At 37.6% G+C, this 12,588-nt stretch overlaps 1 protein-coding gene across 3 annotated transcripts in view; it reads left to right on the forward strand.

Moving 5' to 3' along the window:
* Positions 1–12,588, forward strand: part of EFNA5 (ephrin A5) — a 215,616-nt gene that overhangs the window by 195,933 nt on the left and 7,095 nt on the right. For 2 of the 3 annotated variants that reach the window (XM_067315244.1, XM_067315246.1), the window contains exons 3-4: positions 9,894–9,959; positions 10,354–10,434. In XM_067315244.1, the coding sequence (XP_067171345.1) occupies positions 9,894–9,959; positions 10,354–10,434 (147 nt within the window). The remainder of the gene's footprint in view (positions 1–9,893; positions 9,960–10,353; positions 10,435–12,588) is intronic. The other variant, XM_067315245.1, reaches the window with a different exon arrangement.

The following is a 12,588-nucleotide window of genomic DNA, read 5'->3' on the forward strand; positions in this document are numbered from 1 at the left end:
TGGTAGACCTTTCTCCAAAGGAAGGCCTTTCTGAAATCTTTTGGGCAATGGATTCTCTTGAAGCAATACATTTGCATACTTCTGGATATGCACATGCATTCAAACGCATTCAGACACATTCAAAACTGCATTATTCTCACCATTTGCCTTTATGTTAAGCAACCACCATATAAACTCCCTAGTTCCTGCTTTTTTTCTAAATTTCCCTTGTTCTTAAGGTGGCTTATTGTAGATCTCTTCTCTTCCTGTCTCTTCTGCTTTTTCCTCGAGAGGGGCATAAACACAGGATTTTGCTGCTTTGGTTGGGTGAATCAGTAGAAGTAACTTTTCATGTCTGGGTGCTTGTCACACTTCCAACACAATACAATACTTACAATTACTTTTTTGTTTTTAGGAACGGACAGAATTTACATGTGTAGTATAGGAAGCTAGAAATCTTTCCAAATATTTTAAAGAAAGTAGCAAGCGCATGAAAATAGAGCAGAATGGAATGCTCCTCTTGGTTTTAATTATAGTGTCAGCAGTGGTAGAGCCAGATATGGGTAATATGAAGTCCTTAAAGTATATGAGGTTTAGTAACATGATACAGTACCCACAAATTCCATGCGGGTGAACATGTTGCTTTAAAGATCAAAAAGAGAAGGTCATTACTAACAAGACTATAATGTCTCTTCAAAGGATTTACTTATGTCTAGTTCTTAGAGATGGAAATTAGCAAAATGGATAGCCTGCTTGAAGAAAAACATGTTATTTCTAGTGATACCAAGGGAAAATCAAAGTATAAAAGTGCTTATGAAAAGTATGAAAAGGATATATTTTTCCCTAAGTGCTCTATTTGATAGTATTAACTTGTTTTATTAGCAATTTACTCTAATACAGTCTTAATGTTGTACAATAACTGTATTTGTTTCTGTTGATGCCACTGAAAACAGTAATGAGATCTGTGGCTCTTATTTCATTCTAGTCAATAATAATGTTAGCTTGATACAATAGAGGTGTGTGACATCAGTCATTTATATTGTGCTAGTGTAGTAATGTTGGCCCTTATTTTGCGGTACGTAATGTAGTTTGCATTTATGAAAGAGAAACACATATATGGGAGAAAGACCTGCAAATATTTCATGTGGGAGGAAACATATGACCTGTTCTGCATCTTTACCACCTTATGTTTCACAGGAGCTTACGTGCAACTAAAAGTCCATTCAAACTAGGATATGCCTTTCATTTATTTCCAGCTGAGCTTTGTTTGTTTTTTAATGAGAAGAAGCACTGCAGAGGCAAGACAGATTCGCTGGGAAGCTCAGGCTGCGGTCAGATGACAGCTTTGTCCCAGTTCATAAGCAAACATAACTGTTCTTGCTCTTACAGAAAGAGCCTTTGTAAAGCACAGCTGAGCTAGGTTGTCACATAGGTGGGCTTGTTTCAGGGAACAGCTCAGAGCACGGTGTTTTCTGCAGCTGAAATGTCTGCGTTGTTGTTCTCCGGAAGGTTTGAAGGATGCAGGCTGCCCTGCATTGAGGTGATTTTGTGTTGTCTTGTGCACAGGTGCACTCTGTAACTTGAGAGGACAGACGATAACAATATGACTGTAATAAACCTTTAGACTTGATCCAGCGTGATGCTGTCTGCCTCACGTGAGCCCTCAGCTTTTGCTCAGCTCAGGAGGTGCCCAGCACTGAGGGACTGGGCTTCTGGATGCTTTTGTGTTCTGCACTGGAAAAGTCTGACCGCAGTGTACCAGCCATGTGGTAATCTAACAACAGAGAAGTCTTGTCTTAAATCACCTGCTAGAGCAGATAAGGGACCTTTCTGAGGCAGACAGATATGGGACTGGACCACACTGAATCCCTTAATAGAGGAAATACTGGACAAATGGCTTAATTAAACTGGAAATCCATGGTTTATGTCTCTTACCATACAGAGTTTGATTTTATTTGAAATGGCTTTCAGTATGAAACCTAATTTCAATCTGTGCAGCCTTCAACCAGATATATAAGGTGCAGTGGATTAGGAACTGCAAAAAAAATGTATATCCTTCCTGGCCAAGCAGTTGAAATGGGACGGCTGAGTCAACGTTAAGTGCTAATGCACAAAGAGTAACTGTGTATTACTTTCTTCCAGGAACTCTCGCTAAAATAGCATTTGTTCTCGGATGTGTCTGGCAAGTCATTTCCATTTCCTAGGCTATTTTTGGCGGGTCTGAGAAATACAGTCAATTACAATGTAGGCCATAATAATCCAGTGTTTTTACACCAGTGCAAAACAAGTGCAAATTAGGTATAAAACGTTAGGAAATAAAAGCAGTATTTCATATTCTGTTTGTTGTGCACATGATTTTTAACAAGTCTGTTTCTCTGTTGTTGTGCATTTGGTGTAGTGATTTATATTTTGCATGAGCTGCAGAATACTACTCCATGCATGTGTGTATGTACACAGACACAGATGACTAGAGAAATATGATATGGTTGCTTTTACCTTCACTTCATATGTATATAGTTGAGGATGCAGGAGTAAAGCAAAGTGTGCATTTGTATTGGGCACCCCTTTAATACTTTGAATTTAAAAGCTTCTTGGAAATACCAGTTGTATCCATAGTACCATTGCCTGTATTCAACCATGGGCAGTATTGTGAACTACTGATTGATTGATTTTCACTTTAATTTTTCATAGTTTTCAAGTGCTGTTGGCAGTCCTAGATCAGGTTTTTTTTCCAGCAGAGATTCTCTCTATCTGTCTGATGGCTTGAGATTTCTCAGTCTTTAATTTGCACTGTAATTTTTGTATGTGATCTCATCCTGGTGTTGACTAAATATAGAGAGATGGTAGAATGGGCAATAGCAAAGGTGCAAATAAGTTTTTAGTCAGAATTTACTCAGGAATTGTGCTTGATTATTAGTTATGAAGAATGAGTAAGTCATAAACAGTCAGTATTTTAATTTTCCCAGAATGGAGTCATGTTCATACTACCACAACAAAACTCAATTTTTGTTGGTATATTGGAATGGAAGAACAGACATGCATGGACTTTTTTTTTTTTCTTTTCCCTAATTAAACTCAAAGATTGGTGAAAGTTGGGATTTCCCTAGGAACAGGATTTATCTGTTTTTAATTTTAGATTTTAATGCTTACAAGGAGATCATAATCTATAAATCCTTTCTGGGAGTCTTTTTTTTTTTTTTTTTTTTTTTTTAAGTTAATAATTTTAAAGACTCTTTTGTTGTCCTTCCATACAGGCCTCACTTCATATATACACACAAAGGAGTGTTTTATTGATTCATTAAATTCCAGCTGACTTTTTCAGTCATAACATTTATGCAAATTTGTAACTTTTTCAATCTACATTGTGAGAAGAATATTAATAACTAATTCTGCATTTACCTAGCTAATTTGCATACATTTGTGTTGTATGGTAAATCACATGAAAACCTACAGGGGAAAGGCTCAACTCTTCTAACAACTAATAGGCTATTTTTTCTTTTGACTTGCACAAATTGAGAAATATTGCCTGTGGCAAACATAATGGAAAACTGCATTTTTAATGCTCTCACACATACTCATTTCTTTACGAAGAAAGGAGCAGGTGACTGCTCTTAAAAATAAAACTTTCGAAAGCTTTGTAGCTGACACAAGGTATTCGATGCTAAAACACTTCTACTTGGTGGAATTATGTTTCGCAGGTTATATGAGGTTCCCTGGATATTGGATTTGACTAATGGGAGCAGTATTGCACCTGAAAAGGCTAGAGGCAGATCAGAGCTCTAAATATTTTTTTGTGGCGAGATTGTTTGTAACTTGCGGGACTAAGAGAGTGGAAGGATTGCCTAAACATGAGTTTCTGATTTACAGCACGCATCATCCAGTGTATTTGGTTGCTGCAGGTTCCCTTTTCTTGATGTTTCTCCAGGTGTTTACTACAGTGCAATCCTTTGGGTTGGATAGTAAGTGTTAGGTGTTTACTCCAGCTGTACGTATCTGGCTTGTCTCTTTAGAAGGGTAGGGGAGAAGTTCAAAAATAATTCTCTATAGACCTCCCAGTATGAACAAATACTTCCAGTCAGTGTTTGTGGCTTGGAAGCAGCTATCAGTGACTGGAATTTGTGTAACATGCAGAGGATGCTGCTAGTAGTATCTCTGTAATGAACTGAGGTGAGATCTGGGTTCATACCAAAAAAAGACCCTGTTTGGCCATATTAGAGCACAGAAAAAACATTCATGTAAAGGGTAAATGAGAGAAATCACAGTTCTCAAAAATACAGTGAGAAATAAACGGACTTGTCTCTGTGGACTTGTATCATAGACACTAGTTTATAATTATTCAAAGAATATTTCAAGTGGACTGATAATAGAAGCTTGAAATATGAAATAGTAAGAGAAATTATCATTCAGCATGTGCCTGCAGTGTGTTATATCAGGGCTGTGAAGACACGCAGGAGTTTTGTTCTGCTTAAGGAAAGGAAGCTCCTTTGTCAGTGTCCCCCTGCTCCAGAAAGAAGCTGCCATTTGAGTGACTTAGAAAAATGGGACACTATTTGTATACTGAGCGGTTTCAGTTTGGCTGTCTAATAGGGCCCAGAGTGGATTGTGGCTCGAGTATTAAATATATTTGTAATGCTAAATGAGTATTTGCATTGCATTCATGATTTTTTTTTTCTTTTACATCAGTCTGTTCCCTGACTTTCATTTTAGTAAAAGGTGCAATGTTACAATTAGAAGGCTAAGGATGGATTAGGAGGCAAGTAGAGGAAACCGCTGGTTACATGTGAATATCAGCAGATAGGATGGTTGAGATGCTTTCTATGTGCAGCCTCCAAATAACATGCTCCTCAGTCAGAAACTGAGCCTCAAATAGTTGCCAGCCAAACTGCTGCCTGTCTCAGAATTAGCCCATTTCATAAATTGATTGGGCCATATCTTGACAACTCCTTTAAGGAGATTTTGGAATTTAATGTAATAGTTCAACTGCATATCTGTTGGGAGGAAAAAACTGTTTCTGTGTATGTTACAATTTGTTTTCTATCTATGGCTCCCTAGTAGTTATTGAAAAACTCTGCTAAGCCTTATCCTGTCTGATTAAGGGCTTAAGCTGTTATATCTAATTTATTAATAATATCCAATGTGTTTTCTAGCAGAGAACTTCTTGAGAGTGGGATGGAGGGAGCAGGACTTTTATTTCCCTATTTAAATATAGCTCGCAAATACTGAAACAGTTATGGTTTGGCTCTAGATGAGGAGAGAATAATTTTCTTTACTTTCTTTCCTTTCCTTACAGGGTGTAAAAATGGTAGCCAGAAGTAGTTCAGAGAAGAGAAATTTTGTCATCTAATTTGTCTTTTTGTGCCATTTTTGGTTCCAAGTTGGATCTAGTCCTATGAGCAGAAGTAGTTTTTTGCATGTGCTTTTTTCTAGTTCAGCTGAATGGAGACAGAATTTTCACCTCAAGAATACAGAAATCATGACTTGAATTTCTCCTGAATCATAGAATTTTCGATTAAAAAAAAAGAGAGAAGAAACTGAAACAATTATTTTATAATCATTGAGTTGTTTTCATATATCTTGTGGTTTCAGAAGGATTTAATGTGTGTTTTCTTCTAGCCCCAAGTCTTTATGTAACTGTGAAGCCTAAAACATGCTCTTTAAAACAGACAGACCCAGGAGATTCTCATGAGGTTGCTGATGGTGGGGCGGTGGGAATATCATCAGGATTGTAATAAAATCATAGGAATTGGCAACATTGTAAAGTTCCCCTTCTGTTTTTCATTGTGAATCTTGCTGACTGATTCTTTTCTGTTCTCTTATCATCCATGGAAAAAAGAGGGTATAACCTCTTTTGTTCCTTATAAGGGGTCTTTTATCAAAGGATTCTTTTTGTTGTGCAGCAAGGTTTCCATCACCCTTTTTTTTTCCCTGGGAATTTTGCCTTTTGAAAAGGAAAATGTTGCTTGGGACAGGTTCTATTAGCATCAGAGGCTTCCTGCTCTCAGAACTGGCTTCTATTTTATAGCTAATATCACCTTTAAAAGGAACAAATAACAAAGCCGTATACCAAAGCCTTAGAGGCTAACTCGGTCTTGTGCAGACAGGAGAATGAAGTTTCTCTTTGTACTGCTTAGGAAGGACATCTTTTCTTATAGTAGAGCTAATTTCAGTAGAATATAGCAACAACAGCAATAGTTTAGTTGGGAAGGAACTTTAGCAGATCGCAAGCTGGTAGAAACCATTTGCCTTTCTTTCCAGAGTTCAGAAACGGTGCTGTCTTACAAGTGTGGAACAGAGTCTCAGGGAGTTTGTCAGACTCTGCTGTGTTGAAAACCCACCTTTCGTGGAAAGTGAAAGAGCTTAAAACCACTGATCTTTCTGCTACCACTTTGCTCTTTCCTACCTTTAAGTGTATAAGTCAAGATTTGAATTTTTCCAGAGACTATCAATTTGATAGGAGGTTTTTGGTTCCAAAAACCAAACTGATCCCAGAATTTTTCATGCGAACCTCTGCTGTTGATGGGTCCCAGCTGATGCATTATTTTCCCTGCAGAAAAAGCACATTTAGCGTTTATTGCCAGTAGTATGTGCAGCTTACCCTTTCCTCTGTGTTGTTTTTGGTCACTTAATGTTTCTTTACAGTTGTTACTCAAAACTCCCTCTTACAGGTCACCCTGATGGAGTTCCGTGCTCTGTAACAAAAGGTTGTCATTAAGGCTGCTTTCTTATAGAAGAACAGGATTTCAGCCTTCAGCTTGAGTTCAAACTTCAAGGCATTGACTTATGCAAAAAACAGATTTAATGAAAAATGTTGGCTTTGCCTAGTCAAAAGCAAGTCTGATATTCCTAGCATTGAGCGTTCAGAGAAAAAAGATCTTGGGGTTGTCAGTGAAAGAGGGGAGAAAAAAAATTTCCAGTTGTTGCCATCTTATCCTGGACGTTTTAATCCAAAAGTCAGGGTTTTCTCAGTGATGGTGAAAACATTGCAGAATAACGAGGAGAGGGAAGACAGCAGAACAGTACTGACAAACTTGCTGCAATGTGTGTGTGGGGAGGACAGATGATATGAGCCATCCTGACTGTGCCCTTTGGGTGATACATCTGGGCTTAAAGTGAACACTACAGCTAGTCAGTGTTTTTGTTTTAAGATGAAAAGGAAAAGGAGGAGGGAGGGAGGAGAAGGGAAGAAATAAAAATTGATTGCAGTCATCCAGCTTGGCAAACAATTTCTTAATTTCTCAGGAAGGCAAGAGAGGTTGCAGTATTTTCCTTCATCACCTTGTTCTTGGTGGTTGACCAGATGTGAAAGCAGAACAGTAACTCACTTTACTTTTTTATTATTATTATTATTCCTTCCTGAAGGAGTAAAACACTGCGATGAAAGAGGAATCCTCCTAATTTTACTGCAAGCATGAGATTGTGTCATTTCCTTGGAAAGGAAAAAAAGCACTTTTTCATACATATCACTAAAACTGTGTCAGTTCCTAGGATGGTGAATTAAATGTACCTGTTAGATTGTCTTCAGGTCATGAATCAACATATAATATGCAAAGTTTTGTAAGGGCTGGTAGAAAAAGGAGCTTTAAACAGGGAGCAGATTTTAGTATTTTTCTCCCAAAGAACATAGCAAATTACAAGCTGTAGTTTGTCTATACATATAAACTTTATATGTACAGAGCATTTATTTTCTGTTTTTCCAAATAAAATATTATCCAATCCTAGCTATCATGGTACTGGCATTGACTAACAAAGTGTTCTAATAAATAGCAGTGAGCCCAAATACGCTTATTTTATGGGTGTAAATAGCAGCATGTAATCATCAAAGCTAAATCTTGCCTTTGAATAAATGTGTATCTTGATGTACTACTAAAATAATTTCTGAGCAGCAAAAAGTCTTTTAGTGACGAAATTACAATGTGGTCTCTATTTTGGCTAATGTTGGAAATGTTATTTCCACCTTTGTATTAATAATGGGATAATAAATGTCGAATTCTGATCTTTTGAGCAATCCACAACTGCCTGTTTAGTCTGAGTTAAGCAGTTAGCCAGTTGCATATATTCAGTCAGGGCCACAGAGAGGACACAATTTCCTGGATATAACCATGCAGCACAAATATTGTGCCCTAAATAACACGCCAGTTACTGTAAATGTCAGTAGAGGGAGTTTTTCTGACTTTGATTTAGTAAGAGCCTAAAGCAAAGCCAGCTGTTAGCACTTCTTAATTGCTTGTTGTCGTGAAGGGGGGAGCATCATTTCTGCACACTTTTTGTCTTTTAATCAAAAGAAGGAAACAATCTTTCAAGTACTTCCCAACAGGTGCAGAGCCACAGCATTAGCTCTATTCGACTCTGACATTGTTCGGTGCAAAGCCACAGCATTAGCTCTGTTCGACTCTGACATTGTTCCTTTTTCTGCACATGTACTGCAATTGCTAGTCCTTCCTAGGAAGAAGCTGATGCTTGCCATGGAGATGCATCATCCAGAATGAAGGGAATTCATTTTGAGTGAGTGAGGAGTCCTTCAAGGGTGAGCTTAGCATGCAGACAGAGTGTGAGTTCATATGTCTATACATAAATCATTTTCATTAATTGTCACAAACAGGGACAGAATTAATAAAAACGGATGATAAACAAAACAGACTTCCTGCCAGCCCAATCATCTTTTTGTAAATCCAGACAGCTTCCAGTAGTTGTCATTTTCAAGAAAAAGCGTCTCTTGCTCTGCCTTAGTACGTAGCTTTTTGAATGATGGAGGAGACTGTGCAATGAAATAAAATGACTTTGCAGTGCTTCAGGCAATATTTTCAGCTATAGCCTCTGAGATTTTTTGCAAGGGCAAAAAAACCGTATACACAGATCATCTTTCTCAAGGGAAAATTTGTATGCCCAAATCGAGTACCTCAGTTGCCAGCATGCATGCTTAACTTCAGGCCAATGTACAATTTAAAAATTGCAAACGTTGATGGAAGTTGCCAAGGTGACTTCAGGTTGGCAGAAAATCCAGTCTGAGGTGACAGGCAGGGGTATTTCACTGTAATTGCACATTTTGAGGCAAGAACAGTTGCTAAAAGTAAGGAAGTATTCATAGCAGCACTTGGTCCTGGGGAAATAAGTAGGTGCTGACCATAGTGGTCTCTGTATTATCTTTTGTACAGTGCTAGACATGTCGTTTCCCCTTCTTCATTTTCTGCTTGGACAGTAAGTATTCTTATAGTGAAATATGTGGAATGGCAAGTGCCGGGGAGGGCAGACAGAAGGAATGAGCTGGGTTTAGTCTGTTAGTTATATAACATAGGGAATCACGTTTTTACTGAAGCAAGGTAAGTGTTTTTGCAACAAAGGCAGATAGGTTATGGAATATGGGTGCTGACTTTTTCTGTAGGATTTAACTGTACATATTTCTATTTTCTTGGAAGTAAATATATATTTAAATTTTTAGCAGTCATCATCATTTTTTCTGTGTTTTTTTTTTCCCCCATCCCTTTTTGGGTTGCTAAAACCTATGGCCTAGCATTTCAAGACTAGCTTTTCTGTAAGTAATCCTAATTATTCTAAAGTGTAATTTTGCAGAGTAAACACCTGCATTACAGCAGAAACTATATTAAACAACCACTTGAGAAAAAGGTGTGGAAAGGTGAAAGGAGATAATGAAACTTTTGTGAATATCACATGCTTCACTTGTCTCATGTAAAATAATCAAGAAAGGGATTAGAACAAGATCAGATCTGAAGTTCTTTCCCTGCTTTTGCGTGATCAAGCTACTTTGTGTACTTGGAATCCATACATGCAGAGGCTGAAATGTGTTTATCCCTTCAGATGAAGGGAAAATAAAGGATTTTTTTTTTATAGGACAAAGGCTAATATGCATTTTCTCTCTCTTACTCTTCTTCTTCTCTTTCATTCTTCCCTATTTACAGCTTCTGCGATCCCAGATAATGGAAGGAGATCCTGTCTAAAGCTTAAGGTCTTTGTGCGACCAGCAAGTAAGTTCTTTAGATTAAGCTTTTGAGGGTGGCTTTGTAGCGCATGCTTTACTGTGTGGTCTGGTAAACAGCAATGAAACTTTTTTTTACTGTTAAATCTTGTGTATCTGTTCTGTACAGCAACATTTGTGTTATGATTTTCATCATATTTTCTTATCATTCTTCATAAAGCTTTGTTTTAATTACATGGCAATTGCTAACTTGTTGTTTCTTAAACTGTTGTACAAATGGAAGACTACTGGCATTTGGACAAGTGCCGCAGACTTTAAAATATAAATATACTTATTTTTATATAATAAATAGAGAAAAAAATGATACAGAGAAAAAAAGGAAAGTGGGGAGTTTAAGGGTGTCTCACTAACATATTTGGCTGTTATCTCTATTTTTGTTATAGACAGCTGTATGAAAACTATAGGTGTTCATGATCGTGTTTTCGATGTTAACGACAAAGTAGAAAATTCATTAGAACCAGCAGGTTAGTATGCTTAGAGAATCTCTTTTAACAAATGCGTCTATCCCTCTGGTGCTTCAGTACTTTTTTTCCTCTTCTCTCTGCATGCTTTGCATGGTATAATTGCTCTGCCTTTGCTCATTTCTAGCAGTGCTAATATCACTTACGGTATATTTCCTGTATCCTTGTTTAATGCAGGGGAGGAAAAACGTTGCTTTATTTGGTTTTTGGGTGATGCGGTTTAATAGAATATGGTGTGTGCCAGTGTAAAATTTCCACCGGTCTCCTGAAGTCACTGGCCCTTCCATGCCAAACACCCAGCATGTTGGCAAAGCACTCTATTTACTAACAGGGCCCAAAGTTTTAGGCACAAAGTCGATGTGTGTACTTTGTCATGTGGTTTCAAAAGGCCCTCAAAAACGACAGACCCACTGCTTGTTTCATGTTAGTGCATGACACAGGCATGCAACTGATAGAGCTAGTGCTTAAGTAAGAACATTAGTCCTTTAAAAATACATGCATTTTTCTGTATGCTTGGTTAGGCAAAGTATTATATTTTACTTACGCACACACACACCCAGGCAAACACACTTGTATGTATAAATTCCCATCCAGATTTTACTGGAGCAGACTTAGGTGAACATTTTAGGACCCCCCTCTCCCCCCTCTCCCCCCCTCCCCTCAAGGTTAGGTTAACTGTGACCACAAAACTATGTTCCTCGGTGTGGGGAGTGCATGTATGTGTTTGTGTGACTCAGATCCATGACAGATAGGAGCATGTTTAACTCTAGGGGTGTGAGTAATCCCACCAACTTCAATGGCATGGCTCATGACATTAAAATTAGGTAGGTATTTAGGAAAAGTATTTGCAATAATATTTACATGTTTTTTTTATCTGTACCTACACACTGCTCACACAGTGTTTGTATTCAAGCCTCAAAAATTAAAGTATGCAGTTAAATAAACAAATCATACCAGAAAAAATTCCACATGTACCAGTTAGTACATACGCTGAAGAACAGATTACCAAGATCTTTCTCTCTTTTAGGTTATTTGAAAGGGGACTTTCCCTTTAGTATGAAGTGTATTATTTCTTTTTGCTCTTTGTAACCCTGGATTATACTTGCTGATCCTTTAAATAAAAATCATTATTTAGGCAGAAATATAAAAAAGACTTTAACAAGTTATCCAGTTTGAATGATTTACCTATGAAAATACAGTAGATTTCATTATTTTTCTGAAGAGGATTTTTAAAACTCTCCTAAATATTTTGGTTTTGAGAATCTAGGATATTCTCTAAGCAAATGTAAATGCAATATTTATAGTGGAGATACATTTGTGCTTTTATTAGTAGTATTATCCTTCTAGAGCAGGAATTTGGGACAATCATTCCCTATCTCTAGATACCTTATGAATCTAGAAACTCAATGTGCTCTTTTACATTTGTGATTTGGTGAATATGGGCTAAATAACATGTATCCCTCCTGTTTACTGGCTTGCAAGGGAGATCTTCATCTGAGTAATAAACACGTGATTTTAGGGAACTGAGTGTTTTTTTTCAAACACTGCTGATCACTTCCCAGTTGAATGGTAATACCTAGCTAGCACTGTCACAAAAACATATCATTAGAAAGCATCAGGCAAAAGAGGAAACTAAAATCATATAAAGAACATTCTGCAAACTGAGATGAAGTAGTCGGTGTGTTAGCAGGGGAAATAATACCCTTAATAAGACAGCAAAAGTTCCCATTCCTGAGATGAGTGTATATTTGTGTTATTATTTGGACCAGTCACTGTTAGATAATCAGTCATTCCCGGACCTGCCACCTGCTCTCACGCTTTCCTATTATTAGGCTGTTAGACTTCCAGCTGCCTCAGTGACTCCTGTTGCATGTGATCTGCGCTGTGTACTAATTTACCTGTCTCTGGCATGCGTCTTCTGTGTGTGCGCTCTCACCTAGCCTGCCACTACCTTCCCTTACAGTAGACAGAAGATTTGGGGGGCAGGAGGGTCACGTTCTACAGACTGATCACTATAACCATCCTTCTAAAAATCACCATTTGCGTGATTTTTGAACCTTTGTAATTCCGCTGTTTTTGTTCAGGGAATTGTAGGAAGCTGATCTGTGGAAACTGCTCTTATTTCAGAAGTCATGAAAGTAATCAGCCCTTTTCCTG

This window comes from Apteryx mantelli, chromosome Z (genome assembly GCF_036417845.1).
Source record: "Apteryx mantelli isolate bAptMan1 chromosome Z, bAptMan1.hap1, whole genome shotgun sequence".
Lineage (NCBI taxonomy): Eukaryota > Metazoa > Chordata > Aves > Apterygiformes > Apterygidae > Apteryx > Apteryx mantelli.